Source organism: Rhincodon typus, chromosome 4 (genome assembly GCF_021869965.1).
Source record: "Rhincodon typus isolate 14 chromosome 4, sRhiTyp1.1, whole genome shotgun sequence".
Lineage (NCBI taxonomy): Eukaryota > Metazoa > Chordata > Chondrichthyes > Orectolobiformes > Rhincodontidae > Rhincodon > Rhincodon typus.
The window spans coordinates 77,915,955-77,940,954 of record NC_063335.1 but is presented as its reverse complement, the minus strand read 5'-3'; the positions used below and the strand labels follow the sequence as shown (position 1 = coordinate 77,940,954).

Here is a 25,000-nt window from a genome sequence, read left to right as displayed (position 1 = left end):
CTATAGCCATGTGCAAAACAGGGAGACATATTTAAGTCAGCAGAGTGGTCTAGGATATGGAGTAACATTTTGCTATTTAGTCACAAGTAAATTGTGTTCACAGGAGAAGAAAAGTATTGGAAATTTTTTAGATTATAAAATGAAAGAACAAAAACTGTCACTTTTTTGTTTTCTTTCTCAACTGATAATTGGAATGTTATCCACATCAGACAAGGTTAACTGTAATTTTGAATTAGTTTTTCTTTTGAATTTTTTGGTCTATAGACTTAGATTTTAAAATAAATATAAACATGGATGTATTTCTGTATAAATATGTGTTTTATGGTCCCAGCTCATGGTAGTAATGGCCAAGTCAGATTGTAGAATTAAGTCTGGCTTGATAGATTTTTGAATATTAGTTGTTAATACGATGGTTATTCATTGCAATAGTCACAGAAGGCAGCAAAGTTTTAACTAATCATTGGAGTTTCTAGCACAAAAAGAGGAATGCACAAACTGAGCTATCTAAATGTAGAACACAGTTTGAAAGATCTTGCAACATAGAGCAAAGCAAAGTCTAATCCCATGTGTTGGCACTATCCGTTAAGAGACTCGTCCAGAGAAGTTAAGTTTCTGTCCCAAATCTTTAAGTTTGACTTAATGTCTCTCCAGACCTTTCCCGTGAACTATGTAATCTTTTTACATGAATATTCACAAAACTGAGAGCTTTGACTTTCTTTTTATAACATCTGCTGATTTCTAACCAAACATTCATGGTTTGGAAGTTTAACAAGCTAATTTTTTCTAATGTGGTAACTATGTGCTTTCCCTGAACTGTCCTATACGTCTTTCTAAGTCAGAAGCACTATTTGCTTCTAATTCCAGTCATGTATTCTCTGATCTGCCTGACCACTTTCAATCTCTGTGTTTCCTAAGTTAACATTGATCCATGATATTTTGTATTAAAAGCAAGCTTATGGCCTTCAATGTTTACATTCCCTGCCGTAAATCAACAGAGTAAGAACAATTTCCCAATAGTCTCTTGAGGGGTCCCTACTCTCTGACATCTAATAGATTAGGTCTCTGTTCAGGAAGGATAGATGACGTCGTTATTATTTTAAAAAACCTTCATGAACTAACCAATCCTATATTGCCACTATTTTAAAGTTCAAACCAAAAATGATATTAATAGGTACACTGATACTTTTCTTCATTATATATATATATAGAAAGACATACTAACACAAAGTTGTAGTGGCTTCTTTCTTCAAAAAAAAACTTGGTTGTGATACTGCCCATATTTCAAAGATTGGTATAAATCTCCACCACCATCTCATGACACTGTCTACTTGTGTCTTTCTTTCTGACCATTTTGTGTATGCCACATAATTATAAAATCAAAATCTTAGTTGAAAAAAGTCATTCTACTTCAGTATAAGGATTTTTGAGACCCACTACGCAAGATATAACTTACCAGTAAGCATTCTGTCATGTAAACCACGATATTTCAACTGTAAATTAGGCTTATTGATTCCTTCTAATCAAATTTAGCTATTTTATATTTGGATTGTGGATCAGAGTATAAATGCTCTTACAAATGACAAGATTTGTTTTTGTAAAGAGCTAAATATATGTATAGTTGGCAGAGATGCATTATCAATTCACCCCCCCTCTTCAGACTATCATTTGTTGAATACCCCTTAAAAGCATTCTGTGAGCCCAGGTATTAGTTTTAACTATTTTGCTATGCGAATGTAGTATTTCAGTAGAGAACTCCCTACCCAAGTGCCAATTTATGCACCTTATGAAATGCTGACACACATTCCACATTGCTGCCACCTTTTCTTCGAGAGAAAGTGGGAATTAAAGCTAAGTTGGAGTTGTTAATAGCAATGTTAAAGTCAGTAATTGAAAAGTATCCAATAAAAAGGTACTGTTGTTTAATAATCTTGTTCTAGATTTTTAGAAACTGAAATTATTTTCCATCTAGGTGTGCTGTGCCTTCTTAGTGCGATAGGCAGCGTGTCAGTCTCATAATCTGAAGGTCCTTAGCTCAATCCTCAGAGAAGGCAAGGTTGAGAGGGGGTGACTGGGATCCTTAAGTGGGAGGGGGAGCGGCACCAACGACATAAGTAGGAAAAAGGATGGGGATGTAAGGCAGAAATTCAAGGAGCTAGGGTGGAAATTTAGAGCTAGAACAAACAGAGTTGTTATTTCTGGTTTGTTACCCGTTCCACATGCTAGCGAGGTGAGGAATAGGGAGAGAGAGCAGTTGAACACGTGGCTACAGGGATGGTGCAGGAGGGAGGGATTCAGATACCTGGATAATTGGGGCTCATTCTGGGGTAGGTGGGACCTCTACAAACGGGATGGTCTACACCTGAACCAGAGGGGTACCAATATCCTGGGGGGGGGGAAATTTGCTAATGCTCTTTGGGAGGGTTTAAACTAATTCAGGGGGATGGGAACCTGAATTGTAGCTCCAGTGTACAGGAGGTTGAGAGTAATGACGTCATGAATAAGGTTTCAAGGTCGCAGGAGTGTACCGGCAGGCAGGAAGGAAGGTGGTTTGAAGTGTGTCTACTTCAACACCAGGAGCATCCGGAATAAGGTGGGTGAACTTGCAGCATGGGTTGGTACCTGGGACTTCGATGTTGTGGCCATTTCGGAGACATGGATAGAGCAGGGACAGGAATGGTTGTTGCAGGTTCCAGGGCTTAGATGTTTCAGTAAGATCAGGGAAGGTGGTAAAAGAGGGGGAGGTGTGGCATTGTTAGTCAAGGACAGTATTACGGTAGCAGAAAGGACGTTTGACGAGAACGCGTCTACTGAGGTAGTATGGGCTGAGGTTAGAAACAGGAAAGGAGAGGTCACCCTGTTGGGAGTTTTCTATAGGCCTCGGGAAAGTTCCAGAGATGTAGAGGAAAAGATTGCAGAGATGATTCTGGATAGGAGCGAAAGTAACGGTAGTTGTTATGGGGGACTTTAACTTTCCAAATATTGACTGGAAACGCTATAGTTCGAGTACTTTAGATGGGTCAGTTTTTGTCCAATGTGTGCAGGAAGGTTTCCTGACACAGTATGTAGATAGGCCAACAAGAGGCGAGGCCACATTGGATTTGGTAATGGGTAATGAACCAGGCCAGGTGTTAGATTTGGAGGTAGGTGAGCACTTTAGTGATAGTGACCACAATTCAGTTACGTTTACTTTAGCGATGGAAAGGGATAGGTATATACCGCAGGGCAAGAGTTATAGCTGGGGGAGAGGCAATTATGAGGCGATTAGGCAAGATTTAGGATGCATAGGATGGAGAAGGAAACTGCAGGGGCTGGGCACAATTGAAATGTGGAGCTTGTTCAAGGAACAGCTACTGCGTGTCCTTGATAAGTATGTACCTGTCAGGCAGGGAGGAAGTGGTCGAGTGAGGGAACCGTGGTTTACTAAAGTTGAATCTCTTGTCAAGAGGAAGAAGGAGGCTTATGTAGAGATGAGGCGTGAAGGCTCAGTTAGGGCGCTTGAGAGTTACAAGTTAGCCAGGAAGGACCTAAAGAGAGAGCTAAGAAGAGCCAGGAGGGGACATGAGAAGTCTTTAGCAGGTAGGATCAAGGAAAACCCTAAAGCTTTCTATAGGTATGTCAGGAATAAAAGAATGACTAGAGTAAGATTAGGGCCGGTCAAGGACAGTAGTGGGAAGTTGTGCGTGGAGTCCGACGAGATAGGAGAGGCGCTAAATGAATATTTTTCGTCAGTATTCACACAGGAAAAAGACAATGTTGTCGAGGAGAATACTGAGATACAGGCTATTAGACTAGATGGGATTGAGGTTCATAAGGAGGAGGTGTTAGCAATTCTGGAAAGTGTGAAAATAGATAAGTCCCCTGGGCCGGATGGGATTTATCCTAGGATTCTCTGGGAAGCTAGAGAGGAGATTGCAGAGCCCTTTGGCTTTGATCTTTATGTCGTCATTGTCTACAGGAATAGTGCCAGAAGACTGGAGACTAGCAAATGTTGTCCCCTTGTTCAAGAAGGGGAGTAGAGACAACCCTGGTAATTATAGACCAGTGAGCCTTACTTCGGTTGTGGGTAAAGTGTTGGAAAGGATTATAAGAGATAGGATTTATAATCGTCTAGAAAGGAATAATTTAATTAGGGTTAATCAACATGGTGTTGTGAAGGGTAAGTCGTGCCTCACAAACCTTATTGAGTTCTTTGAGAAGGTGACCAAACAGGTAGATGAGGGTAAAGCGGTTGATGTGGTGTATATGGATTTCAGTAAAGTGTTTGATAAGTAGGTAGGCTATTGCAGAAAATACGGAGGCATGGGATTAAGGGTGATTTAGCGGTTTGGATCAGAAATTGGCTAACTGTAAGAAGACAGAGGGTGGTGGTTGATGGGAAATGTTCATCCTGGAGTTCAGTTACTAGTGGTGTACCGCAAGGATCTGTTCTGGGGCCACTGCTGTTTGTCATTTTATAAATGACCTGGATGAGGGTGTAGAAGGATGGGTTAGTAAATTTATGGATGACACTAAAGTTGGTGGAGTTGTGGATAGTGCGGAAGGATGTTGCAGGTTACAGAGGGACATAGATAAGCTGCAGAGCTGGGCTGAGAGGTGGCAAATGGAGTTTAATGTGGAAAAGTGTGAGGTGATTCACTTTGGAAGGAGTAACAGGAATACAGAGTAGTGGGCTAATGGTAAGATTCTTGGTAGTGTGGATGAGCAGAGAGATCTCTGTGTCCATGTGCATAGATCACTGAAAGTTGCCACCCGGGTCGATAGGGTTGTTAAGAAGGCGTACGGTGTGTTAGGTTTTATTGGTAGAGGGATTGAGTTTCGGAGTCATGAGGTCACGTTGCAGCTGTACAAAACTCTGGTGCGGCTGCACTTGGAGTATTGCGTACAGTTCTGGTCGCCGCATTATAGGAAGGATGTGGAAGCATTGGAAAGGGTGCAGAGGAGATTTACCAGGATGTTGCCTGGTATGGAGGGAAGGTCTTATGAGGAAAGGCTGAGGGACTTGAGGCTGTTTTTGTTAGAGAGAAGAAGATTAAGAGGTGACTTAATAGAGACATACAAGATGATCAGAGGATTAGATAGGGTGGACAGTGAGAGCCTTTTTCCTCGGATGGTGATGGCTAGCACGAGGGGACATAGCTTTAAATTGAGGGGTGATAGATAGGACAGATGTCAGAGTAGGTTCTTTACTCAGAGAGTAGTAAGGGCGTGGAATGCCCTGCCTGCAACAGTAGTAGACTCACCAACTTTAAGGGCATTTAAATGGTCATTGGATAAACACATGGCTGATAATGGAATAGTGTAGGTAGATGGGCTTCAGATTGGTTTCACAGTTCGGCGCAACATCGAGGGCTGAAGGGCCTGTACTGCGCTATAATGTTCCATGTTCTATGCTCTATGTTCTATGTCGGTCTGGCCAAATGGGTATATACCTCAATTAGTTAAAATAATATATCCCACTCATAAATATCTATGTTGTGTTGTCACATTTTTTCTCTTGTTCCCTCCCTATGTATTACATTGGGAATTCTTATTTCTGTAGTTTCCGTTAATGATCATGATGTGGTGAAAATTATGAAAATCCTTTCTGAAAAATCTGATAATTATTCAAAATTGAACTCACTATATTCATAAATTAAAACAAACAACCTCAACTATACAGGGGACGCAAAGCACGAACTGGATGACCGTTTTGTAAACTACCTCCTCTCTATCTGTAAAAATTCCCATGCCAACGTTTCTGTCTTCTGTAATGTTCCAGTGAAACTCAACACAAGCAGGAGGAACAAGACCTCATCTTGGTACAGCTCTCAGGACTCAACACTGAGTTCACAATTTCAGAGCATGGACACCTTTCTTTATGTTTGTTATCCACCCCACACCCCGAGGTCCTGGTCTGTATTTGTTGCCTCCCAGCACAGCCAACCCATTTTCAACTGGGAACACAAGAATTAGGAGCAGGAGTTGGCAATTCAGCCCCTGGAGCCTGTTCCACCATTTAACATGATCATGGCTAAGCTTATCCTGGTCATAACTCCACTTTCCTGCCTGCTCCCCATAGCCTTTTAGCCTGCATTTTATCAGAAACATATCTATTTCTTTTTTAAGTCTGTTGTTTGCTTCTGCCTCCACTATAGTCTGGGGCAGTGAGTTCCACAGATTCACAACCCTATGAGAGAAATAGTTTCTCTGCGTTTCAGTTTTGAACCTGCGTCCTTTCACTTTGTATCAATGACTTCTTGTTCGAGACTGTCCCACAAGGGGGAATATCTGTTCAACGTCTACTTTATCAGTCCCCTTTAGCATTTTATATACCTCAATCAGATCCCCCTATTTTCAATACTTACTAGCATCCATTTAGCAATTACTTCTCTTCGGGCTTACTATCCGCAATTCTTTTGTCTGCTCCTTTTTTCTCTGTCTCTGTGCAATGTCTCTCTCCAACTCACCCCTTTCTCCGCTGCCTATCCTCCAACCCTACCCATGTCAAGAGTATAAATAATGCTACTTCCCCGCTTTTATCCTATCTGATGTAGGTCACTACATTCAAATCTTTAAATCTGTTTTTCTCTCCACTGATGCTGCCAGACCTGCTGAGTTTCTGCAGCACTGTTTTTGTTTCACTATATTCATGGTCTTGTTGTTTCTATTCCCAGTTGCCCTACAAGCACTCAAACGAAAGAAGCGACTTGAAAAGCAGTTGGCACAGATTGATGGTACGCTCTCTACAATTGAATTCCAGCGAGAAGCATTAGAAAATGCAAACACAAATACGGAAGTATTGAAATCTATGGGCTATGCTGCAAAGGCCATAAAAGCTGTTCATGAGCGCATGTAAGTGTTTTAGTTTTACCAGGTACTGATGAATTTATTTCCAAATCAATGGTCATTGGCCTAGATTTTTCTGAAATTTTTGAAGCGTGCACACCATTATCAATGTGCAAATAGGCCAGCAATATAGTGAAGAAGAAATAACCCAAGAACTGTGATTTGCTATAAGTCACTGACCCAATTGAATGTTAACTTGCCAATCAACTTTTTGGTTCGGCAGTAGAGTGGAGCCTCATTTTTTCATGATTATGAATTGGTTAAAAATAAAGTGCTGGAGAAACTAAGTAGATCTGGTAGCATTTGTGGAGAGATAAACAAGGTTAATGTTTCAAGTTGGAAGTTTACTTCCAAAGAAGAGTCACAGCAGATCCAAAAATTAACTTTGTTTCTCTGGTGTTGACAGTGTTTATATTTTCTCCGCAGTACTTCGCTTTTATCTTTTGTGAATTGTTTTAGTTGGTTTTAAAAATATCTAATTTTAACATCTTTTGCCTCTTTTCCGATGCCTCTAAATCCAGTTTTTCTTTCTTTTTATTTCACTTATTTAACTGATTTGACATTGAAATTTACCCTCCTTCTCGGGCTTTACAGTTTATTTCCGCATTCTTGAATCACACTGATTAGTAAGATATATTGTTTATTCTGTTACTCAGCAGGATTCCAGATTCCCTTTCCTTTGCTATGATATGATCAGCTTGCAGATCCAGCAACTTTGTGATGAAAGAATTTGAAGAATTTAAAAATGCCTAATCACCACAGGATACCCCATTCCAGTAAAATCTGGCTTATTATGTTTGATATTTTGAGTCCACATTATTTTCAGTTTATTTTGGTACCAATTGTGAATTGCTGTGTAGATAGATGTACTTAAATCCTGAATTTATAGTCAAGTAACACATATTGAAAATAGACTAGCTATTCCACTTTAGCGTTGGTAATTCCTTTGGAACACTTCATTGTGATATACATTATTCGAAACAATATAGTTGTCATGGCATTGAAACCAGCCCATTAACCCTGAATGTTGAAGGCTGAGGCACAGTCTTATTTAGGGATTAAGCTTTATTTGGCCTTAAACTTACATTAGACTAGTGAACTATGGGCACCTGCTTAAATTGCAAGTTAGTTAATTTTTAAATTTTTTTTTTAGTGTTGACTTGGTTGCCATGCTGCCATTGGGAAAGGAGGATGAATGAACTGGAACAAGTTGCTAGTGGGATTTTGGGTAAGTGGGGTGGTCATAGCCCATGGTTTTTATACAGGGTGTGTTTCTTCCAGCTCCACGCTCCAGTAAGAATCTTTCATAAACTTACCTTTTAGATGCTAACCTTCTCTTAAGGATTACATTAGGCCCTGTAAACCAAGTTTTCCTGGTGTCAGATATGATGAGCGGAACCTAGTTTTGTACAGAGATATTAGCCTTTATTTCCTTTATTCATTCACGGGATGAGGGTGTCGCTGGCTAGGCAGCATTTATTGCCCATCCCTAATTGCCCAGAGGGCAGTTAAGAGTCAGCCACATTTCTGTGGGTCTGGAGTCACATATAGGCCAGACCAGGTAAGGATGGTAGTTTCCTTCCCTAAAGGATGTTAGTGAACCAGATGGGTTTTTCCGACAATTGGTAATGGATTCACGGTAATCATTAGATTCTTAATTCCACATATTTTATTGAATTCAAATTCCACCATCTGCCATGGTGGGGTTCGAACCTGAGTCCCCAGAACATTATCTGGGTCTCTAGACCAATAGTCCAGTGATAATACCGTAAGGCCATTCCCTCCCCCAGTCTGGTTTCAATGCCGTGACACTCATCAACTATATTGTTTCAAATAATGTTTTGTACGGAGTTTGTTTTTCCAGATGCAAAGGATTACTATTTTAGATGAGAGTCTGGAAACGTCTTTTTTTGCCAAGACAACTCATTAGGATCCATAGTGCTTTATGAAATTGTGCTATCCTTTCGTCCAAATGTGTCATACAACCATCACCGTCTGCGTACTAAATGTGCCAGATAACACCATAATCAGCGCTTACATATGAACTCTCAACAGTCCTAAGGACACAAAAGAACAATTCTACAAGGATCTGGATTACTTTATTAAGTCCACATGTGTCAATAATAATTCATGAACTTGGGATACTTCAGTGGCTATATGGAGAAAGTCAGAGACAGCAGGAGACGAGTTCTAGGTAAACGTGAAGTTGTAAAACTTAACAGAAATGCCCAGTTACACATAAGCAAATGTGCTGAGTGCAATCTCTACATTTTCAACACATTGCTCAAACAGGCTAATAAGTGCAAGATTTCTTGGATGCATCCCAGACAGTGGCACATGATCAACATGAATGGATCTTCAGGATGTACAAATCCTCCATGCAATGTGAGGTACAGAATGTTTGTTGGATCACAGATTAATGAAACTATGAAGGAGAAGTGGAGCAAATCTAAAGATGTTGTCAATGAAACAGCATAGATTGTTCCGGGACTAAAGAAACAGTGCACAAACATCTCTCCAATCTTGCATATAATTAGACTATTTATGGAGTGGTAGAATCATCCAACCTCGATCTCCAAAGGAGACAAGTTGTGAACTTGAAGAACAATGTTCAGAGACCTGTGTGAGATACAAGGTGGTCAGTGAAAGGAAAGCTAAAGAAATATATACCCTTGTGCAAGTCAACAAATAAAGCTTTTCTTTTCTGTTAAATCTATATGGATCCTCTAGGATAGGCTCTGCACTGCTCGTGGCTGATGGGCAGATCAGGCAGAAATAAGAAACATAGGCAGGATAGTTCAGTCTGCTGAAAAGACTGACCATTGTCAACATCACAGCCTTCAGTGACCGGTCCTTGATGAGCTTGACTTGCCTGCTTCTGCTGATGATTTTCCAGAAAAGCCATTAAATAGATCAGACCCTCACACAAGGTCTTCCATGATATTCCTTGTGCATTTGGAATGAAAAAGAAGATGCCAAATTTCTTTTGTGATGCCATGATTATTGGTGTCTGAAGATACAAAGGCAGCAAAGCAGAGTGTGGCAGTTACAGAAATATCTCACTTTTGTCCATAGGAGGAAAGGTCTTCACTGTCATCATCCTGAAGAGACTTCTCGACATCGCAGAAATCTACTTGAGACTTAGTGTGGCTTTCATCCAGGTCACAGCAGTGTGGACATGATTTTCGAGGAAGATGCCTCAAGCAGAACATGGCTCTTCATTTTCTTTGACTTTACAAGACTTTGACCTCATCAATAGGATGGCCCACTAGACAATCTTAGAACAGCGTGTTTGTCCGAAAAGAAAAATGACACACTAATAAAGCTTTTTGATGATGAAACGACAAACCACGTCCCTTTTAAATAATGAATCATCAGCTCTCTTTGTTATCGAACAAGTTTAAGCAGGGCTGTATTATAGCGTCAGTACTGTTTAACCTATTCTTCACCCAAGACCTTAGTCATGCTGTTAAGGATGTTGAAGAGGGAATGATCTTTATTATCACCTTGATTATTCAGTCTTTGACCTGTAATGTTTCTGTGCAGAAACCATCCAAGAATTTCTTTTTGTCAATTTTTGTATTTGTCAAAGAAATGAAGTTACCACTGGCTAGGGTAACATTTATTGCCCATCTCTAATTGCTGAAAGGGCACTTGAGTGTCAGCTACATTTGTCAGAAGTTACATGTAGGCTACTCCAGGTAGGAATAACAGTTTTCTTATCTGAAGGACATTAGTCAACCGGAAAGGTTTTATGACCATTCACAGTGATTCCATGGTTGCCACTGAGCCAGATTCTTCTTCCATATTTTTATTGGATTTAAATTTCACCATCTGTGGTGGAGAAATTTGAAAGTAATAAACTGTTTCAGTTGCAAGTGTCCTTTAGTGAAGTAAGATACAAGCAGAAGAGAGCTGAACAGATGATTTGCTATAAATCAAAGCAAAATACTGTGGATGCTGGAGATCTGAAACACAAACAGAAAATGCTGGAGAAACTCTGTGTGGAGAGAGAGAAAGAAAGTGTTAACGCTTTGAGACTGGTATGACTCTTCAGGACTGAATGGGTACTCATGGCCACATTTGACAGGGAGAAAATGAGGCGAGTTCAAGGAGAAGTTATTCAAAGTGAGAATAATCCCAGTTAGGCGAAAGATAGAGATGCTGCAGGTCTATTTTCAAGGAAGAAGTGGAGACCTTTCAGATCATTCTGATGCAGAATGAACATGTAAAGGGACTGCACATTCATGGTGAATATGTGGTGGCTGGGATCAGAAAACTGGATATTGTGGAAGCAACATAAAATGTCAGAATAACCATCCTCATTCATCCATGGCACCTATCCATACAGTTGCAGAAGATATCCATTCACCTCTTCTCTCTTCAGTGTCCCAGGCCTCAAACACACCTTTCAGGTAAAGCAGCATGTTCTCTTTTATTGTATTCACTGATTATGTTGCAGTTTCCTTTACATTGGCAATACCCAAGTACGGACTGGGTGACTGCTTTGCAGAACATCTCTGCTTTCTCTGTGGTATGACCCTGACCTTGCAGTTGCTTGCCATTTCAATAAACTACCTTGCTGTCATCGTAACATTCTATCCTGAGCCTGTTTCAATAGTCCAGCAAAGCACAACTCAAGCTCGTTGAACAGCACTTCATTTTCTGCTTGACACTTTACAGCCTCGTGGTCTCACTGTTGAATTTTATAACTTCAGAAATGTACTGCTGTTCTCCATTTTTCTTGCATTCTGTCTCCACCCCTCACCTGCTATAGCCTTATCTTGTTTGTGACTTGTTTACTTTGTTCGTAGTAGAGAGGGCCCATTCTCTCCCTGTCACACGTTGATTTCAGCCATCTGACATCTCTTTTTCTCTTTCACCACCATGAACACCCCTTTGTTTTTTGCACTGGTCCTCCACACCATCTATTCCCTTGCTCCTCTTCTGCCTTTGTTGAAAATATTAAACAAAACTAATTTTCCAGCAGCTTTCAATTCTGAAGAAGAGTCAGACTGGACTTGAAGCATTAACTCTGTTTCTCCTGCCACAGATATTGCCTAATCTGCTGAGTTTCTCCAGTATTCTCTCTCTGATTGAGATGATTAACAGATCTACTGGCGATAGGACAAGGAATGAGACTAGGGCAAAGGGGCAGGCCATGGAATGGGTAATGGGTAATGGAAACAAGGAGGCAACCCAGACTGCACAATCAGGAAGATATAGGATGTGTTGGATGGATAAGAATAATGCCTAATGTACATACTGTAGGAATTGGGTAAACTGACACCAGGACATCTGTTTAGCATGTGATTGAAATTTGACAGGATTACAATTGAGTAATGGTAAATGTATGTGAATTAAGGTGTGTAAAAAGAAGAAAGACTTGTGGCTGTCCGGAGTACTGTCTTAACCTGCTTAAGGCTGGCTTTTCTTGCATATGCGTGAACAATCAAACTTGAGTTTCCTAGCGGTTTGTCAAATTGCACCTCAACAAGATTTGAACTTGTCCCCAAAGCATTAGTCTGAAATTCTGTGTACCACTGATCCAGTGACATACCACTATACCACCACCTCCACTCCTAATAGTTCTCAAAATAAGAGATTTTGAGGGTTTCAAAGCTGTTTTGGATTGATCATCAGTCCAATGCCAAATTCTAGCTCTGTTCAACCAGAAATCCACATTGATGATACAAAGGTGAAAAATAGTGATAGCTCTAAATACTTTCAAACTGTGGTCTCCAGTGACTGCATGTTTGAATCAGAGAAATCAGCCAGCATTAACAAGGCAAGCCAGGTACTTAGTGGGCATGACATTAGAGTTCTAAGCCACCATAGAATTAAACTGTCCACAAAGATCAAGATGTACAATGCTCTCGTTGTAACTTGCCATGTTTACAGCTGAGTCCTGGATTCTATACTGTAAACATAAAGCAAGTGGGAAAAATTAAGCGTGCATGTTCTTTGTGCTATCTTCTTCATCCACTGTTAAAACCAGATCACAAATCTCAATCTTGGACTGAGCTAGTTAACAAATATTGAAGCAGTGCTCCTAAAAAACCAACTGTGCTGCGCATAATAACTACAGTGGAGGACCATAAGCAGTTGCTGCACGGCAAAAGTACCCCAAGTTGTCTTTGCAGCACTTGCACAGCCATACTTCAGATTTGTCTTAAGAGTGCAGCATCAACCCTGAGAAAATGGAAGAATTAGCATGAGAAGGAACTTGTTAGAGCGGTGTGACCTGTAGAGTTACTGTCACTTTTGGAAAGGATCAACGTCAATGTCTTGAAACTGCTCATGAAGGTCAGAGAGCAGCATCTGTCCATGTGGCACTATACAAGTTCCATTGCCTTGGTTGTTTCAAAGTCTTCATCCAGATGGGACTACATAACCATTTCCTGCTCATCACCAATGAGTTTGCATATCCATTGCCTTTGGACTGGAAGAACAACTATTACCGTAATCTATTGTTGAGGAATGATGACCCCTCTAAACTGTGCAACTAAGGAATCTCAGTGCAAGTCATATAAAAGTCACACTTTTTACATTATAGCCCATTTGCAGATGTGCAAAACAGTTAGAGGCCATACACTTAAACAAATAGAATGTGCACAACAACAAAAAATTTAGGGAATGTTGGTTAGGAACAGAATTTCTGGCTTCCTTTCAGATATCCTTCCCTAACCACATGGACACAATCACTTTCTTAACACGGTTGTCACACTAGCCAGTATTGGTTTAATCAATACAAAATAGGGTTGAAACCTGGAACGTTTTGTATTTCAAGCCTCTGCCCATCTTCTGTCTCTTTGATTCAATTTATGATGCACAAAACTTTAATGTAATCATGATTCATTGTAGTCAAATTGAAATATTTTAAATATAGGATCTAGAAATTGGGTCATACTGGCTGTCTGACTGATTTTCCTGGCTTTAAAACAACCTTTTACCAGGCTCGTTTAAAGTTCAAAATTACATGAAAAGAAAATTTGCAATACTATTCTGTAAATAAACAAGAATTACTATTTTGTAGATAAACAAAACTGTCCATAAAATCTTCAGTTATGGCAATCCGTGTTGGAAATGGTTTGAAAGAAATTGAGTTGGTGAAAGTGAAGAAAGTTTAGAGGTATTAATTGATGTTTTCTTTTCAGAGATTTAGATAAAATTGATGAAATGATGCAAGACATCACAGAACAGCAAGAAATAGCACAAGAAATCTCTGATGCAATTTCCAACCCAGCAGCATTTGGCTCAGAATTTGATGAGGTATGTAAAATATTTAATAAATCTTGATGACATATCTGGAGTTAAGCTGGGAAGGGTTTTTTTAAAATTCTTGGACTCATTCATCTTATATGTCTCTGATCAGCAGCAGTCAGGAAAAGATTTGTATTAAGCTTGTTGATTTGTTGTTTGAGGCTGGTTGTGATAAACAAATTTGATCTCTTTTCACTACTGTTTATTTCTAGACATCAGCTCTTTGGTCTCCAACTTCTTTCTATTCTTAAGCTACACAATTCCTCATTGGGGAATCTGTGTGCTGTATCTGAAAAGTGATAGACTGCTAATAATCTGGGGAACTTACTTCAGACAGCCTAGGCTGTGTTCCTCAGTTCTCATCCTTTTTGTACTTTGCACCATTTTCTCCCCTCTGCCAACCCCCACCTAGGAAAAAGGCTTGTTATTGATAAGATCATTTAGGCTTATGAGTTTTTTGGTCTACTTCAATTGAGTCAGCCTTTGAATTAGTTGATGCATTGTCCTGTTAATGGAAAATACCAATCATGTCAATACTGCATTGCAGCAATGTGAGACTATACTTATAAGGTATGAAAATGGAGGTCTTGGGCCCAGTTGTTAATATATTGCTACGGACAGTGAGTAATGGTCTGATCAGAATAGCTGTTTATTCTACAAGATAGCTTTGTGTTGTATTTCAGCATCAAGTCTGCATAGTGAGGAAGTGGCTCCAGGTCTGTTTGAGAGATTACAAACAAAAAAAAAACTTGTTGGAAGCCTACAAGACATGGTCAATATTTGATAAATTTAAGAAGATCCATAATCTGTCAATGGAAGAATATATTGTGGTGTTTGAGAGGCTATATAAAAGACTAAATAAATTCCATCTAGAAATTCAGGGGTCTGTGCTTGCATTCAAACTATTAGATTGTGTACAAATATATAAACTGTTGTTCAATTTTGTGGTCTCTTTTTGAACAAATGACTGCTGCTCTGAAAAATGTTTAGAGGAGACAATCCAGCTGCCTTCACAGGATATGTTGGGAGCTATGCATAATACAGAGAACGGAATACTCATTACCGGTTGAGAAAGTCAAAGGTGGCCTAGTTGCAAACACTTGTGTAAGGACGAAATAAATTGGTGAAAGAAGTGTTAAGGGGGGAGGCATCATATATTTAATAGATTTTTGAATCAAAAGAAAACACAAGAATCCGGTGCTAGCTGACAACAAATTAATCCTACAAATCCACAGACGTTATTTAGTCATGCTTTTAATGTGGCACTAAATTTTATTGTCAGCATTTGTCCAAAAATCATGAGTCTAATATTTGAGGCAACTCACGAAACAGGGGGTTCTGATGTTGAATATGGTAAGGATGAACGGTAAGAGAACATTGTATTCATAGCCAAAGACTTAAGTCGTCCCCTAAGCATTGCATTCAGTGGTGCTGTACCAGATAATGGCTGTATCTCATCAGTGTGAAGTTGATTGGTTGAACTGTTATTTGGAAACCAGGACAAAGCATATTCAAATAGAGTTAAGGAATATGAAAACACAAGGGATTATTCAGAATGATACACAATTATCACTGAATAAGTCTTCAATTGGAAAAAAATGAAAATACTCTGAGACATGAAGAGTGGCAAACCTGCAATTAGTGGGGTGTCGACATTATCATATTCAGTTAAGGAAAGCGGGTGTTTACCTATGCATAAGTTCACCAAGGCTCCTGAAACAGCAGCTTCCAAACCCACTACCACTATCTTCTAGAAGGATAAAGGCAGCAAATAGATGGGAAAACCACCACTTGCAAGTTCCCCTCCAAGCAACTCACTGCCCTGACTTAGAAATATATTACCATTCCTTCAGTGTCGCTGGGTCAATGTCCCAGAGCTTCCGTTACAATGGCATTGTGGGTATACCTACATCAAATGGATTGCAGCGTTTTGAAGAAGGCAGCTCACCACCACCTTCTGGACGTCCACTAAGAATGGGAAATAAATAATTGCCCAGCTAGTGATGACCACATTCCACTAGTAAATAAAAAGATTACTGGGACCTGTCACCTGAAAGGAAAAAAGAAATATATCCATCTATTGTGCCTCTTTTGAATTTGAAAAACAAACTGTGGAACTTTTGCATTATCCATGGCAAATCATCAATCTTTTCTTATCCAGTGTAAGTTATTGCTCCTCTTTGAATTTTGGTATTCTTGTATCTGTCCCAATGAATGCAAGACAAAAGACTTGGATAGAATGCCTTTTTTTTTAAAAAAAGATTGTAATTATCATATGATTTAATGTTGTTGAAACGTGAATGCTATTCAGGTCAGCCACACTTGGGAATGGATTCTGTCCCATTCTACCTGTCAGCAACAGCTGTGCTGGTTTAGTTCTTGAGTTGTTAAGATACCTCAGCCATTATGTCAGTTTTCTTTCTTTAACTGTTGGGCTACGTGAACATTGAGCAGACAGATATATTTTCATTTATCTAGTGCCTTTTAAAACTTTAGGATTCCCCAAGCTCTTCACAGTTAATGAGATACTTTTGATATGCAATCACTGTTTTTACATGAATGTACATTGAACACTTTGATTATTTCATTCTGAATTGCTTTTAGATCCTTAAATGGCACTCTTCTCAATACCCTTAACTCTCATTATTGCAAACATGCTGGTAGATAGTGAATTAGACTTGATGCAAGATTATTTTCTTTCTAGAAATGTATAGAAAATAAATAATCAATAAAAAGAAACATGTTTGCTCAGCAGGACATAGAAATCAAAGAGATTCAAATCTCAAAGCCAGGCAAACATGAAAGATCAAACAAATAAAAATAACAAAACTAATTAAAGCAATAAAAAAAATGTTAATGGTCTGCAGGAAAGCTGTATCTAAATTAGTGTGGATGGTGATTGACCTGAAATGTTACTTCTGTTCCTCTGTACAGACACTGCACAATTTGCTGAGCATTTGTAGCATTTTCCGTTTAGAACGATCCATTTTTGTTTTTATTAAAATTTTATAATCTTCTTTGACCAGAGAGAAGGTTCTACATCTGATTATGATATTATAAATTATTTAAATTTCTTCCAATTATTAATTTTTTTGCTTTTCTTTTATCAGATAATAATTTTTAGCTGCTTTAAGCTCTTCCATGATGCCATGAGTTAATTGAAGCATTTGTTTCCAGGATGAATTGCTGGCAGAATTAGAAGAGCTGGAAGAAGAAGAATTAAGTAAGAAGATGACTAAAGTATTGCCAAGAGTTCCAACTACCTCCCTGTCATCCAGACAAGGTGAGCTAACTAGAACCTGGTGTTGGAATTAATTGAAATACACAGGATGTTTTTGTGTATGCTGATGTACTGTAGAAATAGTGAACAGTCGAAGAAGGATGGAGTGAATTATACAACTTTTTCTATACTTTTCTTAAAATCAATAAAACTAATGTTCATTTTGGCCACTGAAAGTGAGCAGCTATAATGTAGTTTGCTTGTTTGGAAATCTGCCAATGATATAGCTCAAAAAGTAATGGAGAGATTTCAACTAAACCTGGTACATAGAGTATGGCCCAAGGAAGAACTGGTTAGATTTTGTCAAAAATGTTGATCTGGTTCTGGAATGTTTTTAAGTGAAACTTTAAATATTGGGCTATTTATAACGCACAATTACATTGTGTTTGGCAATGTTGTTAATGGTTTTTGAATGTTATGGATTGTCTCAGCTGCTATTGTGCTATTTATCACACATGACAAAATGTGTGCAGTTTCTGAGAAGATTTAGATGTGGATTAGACTGAAGCTCTTAAAAAGTTTTTTTTTTCAGTTCTGTAATTATGGAGAATAAACCAAACAGGGGAATATTCCAGGGAAATTCTGCATAATCGTAATTATGTTTACGCAACGTTGAGGAAATGTGCACTTCAGGAGTGCCCTCTTCACTTATTAAGTAACAAATTCATGAATCAAGTTAATTACATTTGCTTATCCATATCGTATAACAATTAAGTATTGTTATATACTTCAAAATTATGGTCAGTTTAATTTTTGGCTTTGAGGAGGAGTCTTTGGAGAGGGGAAATTTTAAATTGCACTGCAGGCTGCATTTGATGATTGTGTTTGAGATCTGTATGTCAGTCCACTCCCTTGAGTAGATTCGTGTGGTTGGAAAGATAAAAGGAAAGGATGAAAGTATATCAAATATTTGGATGTTCTTTGGAGGTTGGTAATACATTGGGAATTAGTGCTCATATCAACATAATGCAGTGCTATTTGAAGTTGCCTGGGCAGTGTGTTAATCACAGAAGCTCTGTGATAAAACACAGAGGCATGTTTCTAGTGTCACTAATATGTGTTGACTTGTGCTATTTCATAGCTTTTGTTTTGCAATACTAGGGGAACATTTCAAAAATACCATCTTGTCCATCTTTAGCAATATGGGTAATTGGAGTCAAGAAAATATAATTTCTTGCCATTTTCTTAAGTATTGGATGTAGCTTTGTCTTCCCCACTCGTCATCCTTCTGGTTCTGCCAAAGAAGGCTGCCAGTTTAATGTCAATTTTTGTTTTGATTTTCCTTTTGGTTTTATATTTATGAATTCTCTCACACCGGGATCTGAACTGTGATTATTCCACTCATGTAGATCTTCACTGATAGTGGAGTGTAGGGAAGTTGTTATCCAATAGTTCACTTCGAGCTTGGGCCTGGTAGAAGTTTTTAATTTCCAGCACCATCCTCAAGTTGGTAATCGGTTCATGAATTATTTGTACTCACAAATATGCTTTAACATTGAATATTTTATTCTGTTCATCGCCTTATTCCATGTGACAGTAATCATTATAATTATAAAACTTGTGCATTGTAGAACTGTTGAATATTGTAGGCCGGTCATCATCATTATATCTGTGTTTTTGCTTCAGAGCTTAGCCATCTGATCCAGAATTATAGGAATTCTGTTTATAGATTACCATTGTTGACCCTGACGTATTTGACTTGTTCTGGTGTAAAGTATGTAGTCAATTATTTATACAGGGATGCTCATTCAGTTAAATCTATAGTTCATCAATTTTCCAAGCTATACACACTATAGCCTTTGTCTTCCTTTATCAAGAATTTGTATCTTTATCTGTACAAAGCAAATAGGCAATTTATCAAATATATTGAAATATTTTATGACTTTGTCTGTTGTAGTTAAATCTAAGAAGAAGACCAGGGAAGAAGATGACAGTATGAAACATTTAAAAGCTTGGGCATCGTAGAATCATCCAGAAGAACCAAGAATGATAATGCTAGGGACGTGAAGGTGACTTTGTATTCATATATTTGGTAAAGAGTTCTACAAAACATGGATGTACTGTGGTTATGGGTATCTGAAGTTCAGTTCTGCTGTGGTAAACTCTGATATTCACATGGAATTTTTTTCTTTTAAATCAGTATTGGTAAATCATCCACTCTTCGTGTATTAGCATACTCAAAATCTCTATGCAATTTGGATCAGACAAAGTTTGGAAAATGTCATAATTCAAGTATCATACTTTGGGACTGAAATATTCAGAATATATTGAGCAAAGAGCTGATGAAAGCCTGCTGTTTTCAAGTGATCATCTCATAGTGCATAGACATTTTTTAAAAGAAACAGAATTGGGTTTTGATGTTTAAGCTAAATTCTTCTGACCTTCTGATATTCTTTGGCATCTGTTCTGTTATAGATCACAAGTGTGTATATTGGTCAAATCTGAGTCATTCCTCATGAGTTATTATTGTAACTAAGCAGATGTTTTATAATTAGAAATCTAATTTCCTAACTCTGAAAGCATTAAATTTAAAACTTCAGCTGTTGCTGAAGCTTGTATCACTGGAATAATAACCATGACAGCCAATAAAATACTCCAAAAGTGGAGTCAGACAGCCATATTCAAAAAGAAGAAAATAGCCTGGAAGCAAACATTGCTGCATAATGTATGCAGTATGTTCAGTCAGCATTAAACACTTCCAATAATTTCACATTAAATATTGATTTTCAGCTAAATGGATTTTACACCATTCAGTGCAAGACAAGCTGGTTCAAAAAAAAAACTAAAAGATTAATGACCACACAACTATCCTTAGCTCAAAAACTAGTAAACACACTTGGTAAGGGAAATAACATTGAGATAACAAATAATAAACCCAAATACGTGAATATGACAGTAATATTTCTGTCTCCAGAAATTGTTTTTAGATCTGTCCACTTCAACAGCCTTCCTTGTAAATGTACTCTGCCAAGTTTTTATTTCTGCTTGAACTTGTCCACTTATTTATTACTCCCTAATCTTTAAATGGAAACTAGGCACAATAGATCACAAGCATGATTAGCATTCATGGAGTTTGAGGGGTAATAGGTTAGCTTGGGTAGAGCATTGGTTAAAGTACAGAAAATGAGGAATAAACAGGCCATTTTTGGGTTGGAAGTCTGTTGCTAGCTGCACGCCAAATAGATCAGTGCTGGGACCTCAATTATTTACATTCTGTATTAATGACTTGAATGAAGGATTGTGTTTAATATATCAAATTATACAAAACCAGGTGGGTAAGTGAGCTGAAAGAATGACAAGGGGTCTGCAAATGCTTTACAGTTAAATTAAGTGAGCAGGCAAGAAGATGCAGATGGAGTATATTGTGAGATTGTGTACTTTGGTAGGAAGAATAGAAAAGCAGAGTATCTTTTAAATAGTGAAAAATTATTAAATCTTGGTTCTTGTAAACAACATAGTCAATGTGCAGTTACCACAAGCAATTAAGACAAATTGCATGTTGACCTTTATAATAGGTAGTTTGCAGGACAAGAGTAAGGAAACCCTGAGATATGATGTAACAATCAATATCAAGAACACCCTTCCTTAGGCATTGAAACCAAAAGTACATTGTGTTCCAGAGGTCAGTCTTAGGAGACCTCTGCATAAATGCTCACTAATGTATTCTTAGGATTAGAGTTGTCCTAGGAAGAAGAATTGAGTGGGATGTGTCTGCACACTCAGGATTTTAGAATGAGGTGATCTCATTTAAATACTTAACATTCTGAAGAAACCATACCAGGTAGATGCTGAGAGACTGTTTCCTCTGGCTGAAGAGTCTGGAACTCTGGCATAGGCTCAGGATAAGGGATTGGATATTTAGGACTGAGATGCATAATTTCTTCAGTTAGAGTTGATAATATTAAATTGGAGCGGGTGCAGAAAAGATTTACCAGCATGTTGCCGGGAATATAGGGTTTGAGTTATAAAAATGGGCTGGATAGGCCGGGACCTTTCCACTGGAGTGTAGGCGGTTGAGGGGTGACCTTAGAGTTTATGAAATCATGAGGTGCATAAATAAGGTGACTAGCAAGGGTCTTTTCCCTGTTTGGGGGGAGATGGGGGAGTTCATAACTAGGGGGCATATTTTTAAGGTGAGAAGAGAAAGTATAAAAAAGGACATGAGGTGCAACTTTTTTATATATGGAATGAACTGCCAGAGGAAGTGGTGAATACAGGCTACTACGTTTAAAAGACATTTGGTTAAGTACATGATTAGGAAAGGCTTGGAGAGATATGGGTCAAATGCAGGCAAGTGGGACTAGTTTAGTTTGGGAATATGGTCAGTGTGGACTTATTGGACTGAAGGGTCTGTTTCTTTGCTGTATGGCACTATGCCTCTGTGACTATGACTCTACCTTTGGAGTTTTGGATACTACTTTGTTATATTCAGGTCTGAGATCAATAGATTTTTAGAGTCGATGCAAATTAAAATAAATAGGGTAAGGTGGGAAAATGGAGTTGACGCCAAAGATCATTACATTAGATACGCAACACAGACAGGCCATTTCACCCAACCAGTCTCTTCTTTTTACTTTAGACCATAAAGCCAATAGATGTAGTCAGAGCAGAAATAGGCTATTCTATAAGACGTAGGAGCTAAAGTAAGTTATTCAGCTCATTGAGTCTGGTGTGCTATTCAGTGAGATGATTGATTTGATAAGCTTCAATCCCATTTTCCTGCTTTCTCCTCATAACCTTCGATTCCGTCATTGACTAAAATTCTGTCCATCTCAGCTTTGAATATACTTTACAACCTCGCCTTGGCAGCTCTCTGCAATAAGGAATTTCACAAATTCACTATCCTCTGAGAGAAGAAATTCTTCTTCATCTGTCTTAAATGTGCAATGTCTTATTCTGAGATTTTTCCGTCTGGTCGTAGACTGTCCCACATGGGGAAGTAACCTTTCAGCATCTACCCTGACAAAGCCCGAAGAATCTTTAAATTTTTAATTACTGTTTCTTTGTCTAAGCTTTTGACTTTTTATTTACTTGTTTCTATGATGTGGATTAAAATGCTTTATTCGACATTAAAGATGCTGTACAAATGTGAAATAATGTTGATTTGAGCATATGGTACCACGATACATTAGTGATTATCATTCAACTGAGATGTGATAGAGATATAGTTGGAGCAATACAAAAGCAAAATCCTATAAAACAGAAGTCTTGTCAAAAATAAATGTAGGTCTGTCAAAAAAAATCATCCAATCATATCCATATCACAATAAAAAGCTTGTGTCTGTATACCTTTCCTGGATACCTATATTGTGAAAGTTCATAAGTCTACATTTAGAATATAGATTGTCTCTATTAAAGTTAAAAATGTTGAGTTTCCACAGAAATACTCAAAATGGGGCGGCACGGTGGCTCAGTGGTTAGCACTGCAGCCTCACAGCACCAGGGACCTGGGTTCGATTTCACCCTCGGGCGACTGTCTGTGTGGAGTTTGCATGTTCTCCCCATGTCTGCGTGGGTTTCCTCTGGGTGCTCCGGTTTCCTCCCGCAGTCCAAAGATGTGCAGGCTAGGTGGATTGGCCATGCTAAATTGCCCATAGTGTTCAGGGAGTTGTAGATTAGGTGGGTTATGGGGGGATGGGTCTGGGTGGGATGCTCTGAGGTTCGGTGTGGTCTTGTTGGGCCGAAGGGCCTGTTCCCACACTGTAGGGATTCTATGAGAAAAAATATTACTTCTCCTCTAAAACCTCAGGAAAAAGCACAGAAGTCCTTGGCTTTTCCTGGGGTTTCTGTAGACGAGTGGCAGAACCCCTGCAGAACTTGGAGATATTACCCAGTAATTGCATACGTAATGCAAGAGCAACATGCAGGAGAAACCAAACATGCCCACGCTACAAACAATACAGCTTTTGAAGTTCGTCGAGTGTGCCTTTTGGAGATTTACTGAGTCAACTGCTTCACCCAATGTCCCATAAGAAGTTGCAGATTTTGGCTATTTTTTAATATGGAAATTACTGAAATTCTAGGCTACTACACTATTGTAATTGCATTTTTAAAATGTAATAAAGCACAAATACCTGTAATACAGAAATATATGATACTAGCTTGATAACATACCAAGAAAAGTTAAATGAAGCCTTTCCTTGCACTTTTCATTTTCTGGGCAACACGGTGGCACAGTGGTTAGCACTGCTGCCTCACAGCTCCAGGGACCTGGGTTCGATTCCAGCCTCGGGCAACTGTCTGTGTGGAGTTTGCGCATTCTCCCCGTGTCTGCGTGGGTTTCCTCCCACAGTCCAAAGATGTGCAGGTTAGGCGGATTGGCCATGCTAAATTGCCTGTAGTGTTCAGGGAGGTAGAGGGTGTATATTAGGGGGTTATAGGGGGATGGATCTGGGTGGGATGCTCTGAGGTTCGGTGTGGACTTGTTGGGCCGAAGGGCCTGTTTCCACACTGTGGGGATTCTAATTCTAATGTTGCAGCACAAGCTTTTCAAATGACTTTATTTTACTTTTGAGAAGATGATGGAGTTGACTAATTATTTGATATGCTATATTTAGATTTTTTTTGTTAAGCTACTTGATTTTCCTTTTGGGCAAAATAACGAGATTTAAAATGGGGGATAAAATAAAATTTAAATCTGAAATTTTGCTTTCAGTGGAAAATCTGATTGAACACAATTTTATATTATGGTTGAGATGTAAGTCTTATTTTAAAAAATCCAATATTGTTATTTTATCTGATGACATTTCTAAGTTTATTAGTACCATTGACACTAACTGTAGAGATTAGTTTTTAAATAGAACCTGTGTGGATTTTATATATGTTGGTTTACTGGTATCATTGTTCATTGAAGATAAATGCACCTATTCAAGACCAACCAATAGAAAGTGATGTACAAGAACATTTTGTAAATAAAAGTATTTAATTTCCATACCATCTAATGTCTTTCAGTTTTATGTTACAAGAAACAAAAGTTTGGAATGAAACAGTTTTCACACAGTGATGCCTTAAGTTTTGTTGATCGTCTCGTCTAACAATTTTCTAAGTCTTTGAATGTGCATGTACATTTCAAAACTGATGTGTGGGATCTAGGGCATTAGTGGCAGTCAGTATCTGCTGATATAGTATCCAGGTCTACGCGTGGCTTAACTGTGGTCGAGGTAATTTTGTGTTTTCATTTGTTCCTGGTATGTGGGCATCACTGACTAGGCTAGTATTTATTGACCATCCCTAATAGTACAATCAGTAAGGTTCTGATTTTGTTTTTAGGGGAAAATAATAAACATTTATAATTCAAATGTTATTTCCACTTTTGAAAATACTAAGCATTTTTCAGTGGTTTTATTCAAAATGTTATAAATTTTGCCACTAATTTCTATATTCACTTTTTTCTTTAATTTACAACTTTCTTCAAGATGTGTGCTTTTTTTTTTAAGAATTACGGTTTTATGATACAAAACTCTGGCATTGAATTAACAACCTTCAAATAAGTTAAAATTGCTTTGTTAAATAGGTGGTATGGAATAAATAGGGGCTGCTCCATAGTGACAGTTATCTGTCAATCATTTGAAAAGAACTGATGGAAGCAACAATGATGTTGCTTCCCTGGTGCCACAGTCAAGGGTATCAGAG

General features: G+C 38.5%; 1 protein-coding gene across 1 annotated transcript; it reads left to right on the top strand.

Moving 5' to 3' along the window:
* The first annotated feature begins 6,228 nt into the window (after nt 1-6,228).
* On the top strand, nt 6,229-24,304 carry LOC109919899 (charged multivesicular body protein 4b-like). The gene is made up of 4 exons (XM_048595969.1): nt 6,229-6,831; nt 13,983-14,097; nt 17,266-17,371; nt 19,266-24,304. Exons 1-4 carry the CDS (start codon nt 6,629-6,631, stop codon nt 19,331-19,333), a joined length of 492 nt encoding a protein of 163 aa, XP_048451926.1. The 5' UTR covers nt 6,229-6,628; the 3' UTR covers nt 19,334-24,304.
* The last annotated feature ends 696 nt before the right edge of the window (nt 24,305-25,000 follow it).

Excerpts from the sequence above, each read along its gene's own strand:
- LOC109919899 (XM_048595969.1), top strand. The coding sequence starts at position 6,629 with ATGGTCTTGTTGTTTCTATTCCCAGTTGCCCTACAAGCACTCAAACGA. Across the intron at positions 6,832-13,982 it reads AAAGCTGTTCATGAGCGCAT|AGATTTAGATAAAATTGATG; the intron begins GTAAGTGTTTTA and ends TTTTCTTTTCAG. Across the intron at positions 14,098-17,265 it reads TTGGCTCAGAATTTGATGAG|GATGAATTGCTGGCAGAATT; the intron begins GTATGTAAAATA and ends ATTTGTTTCCAG.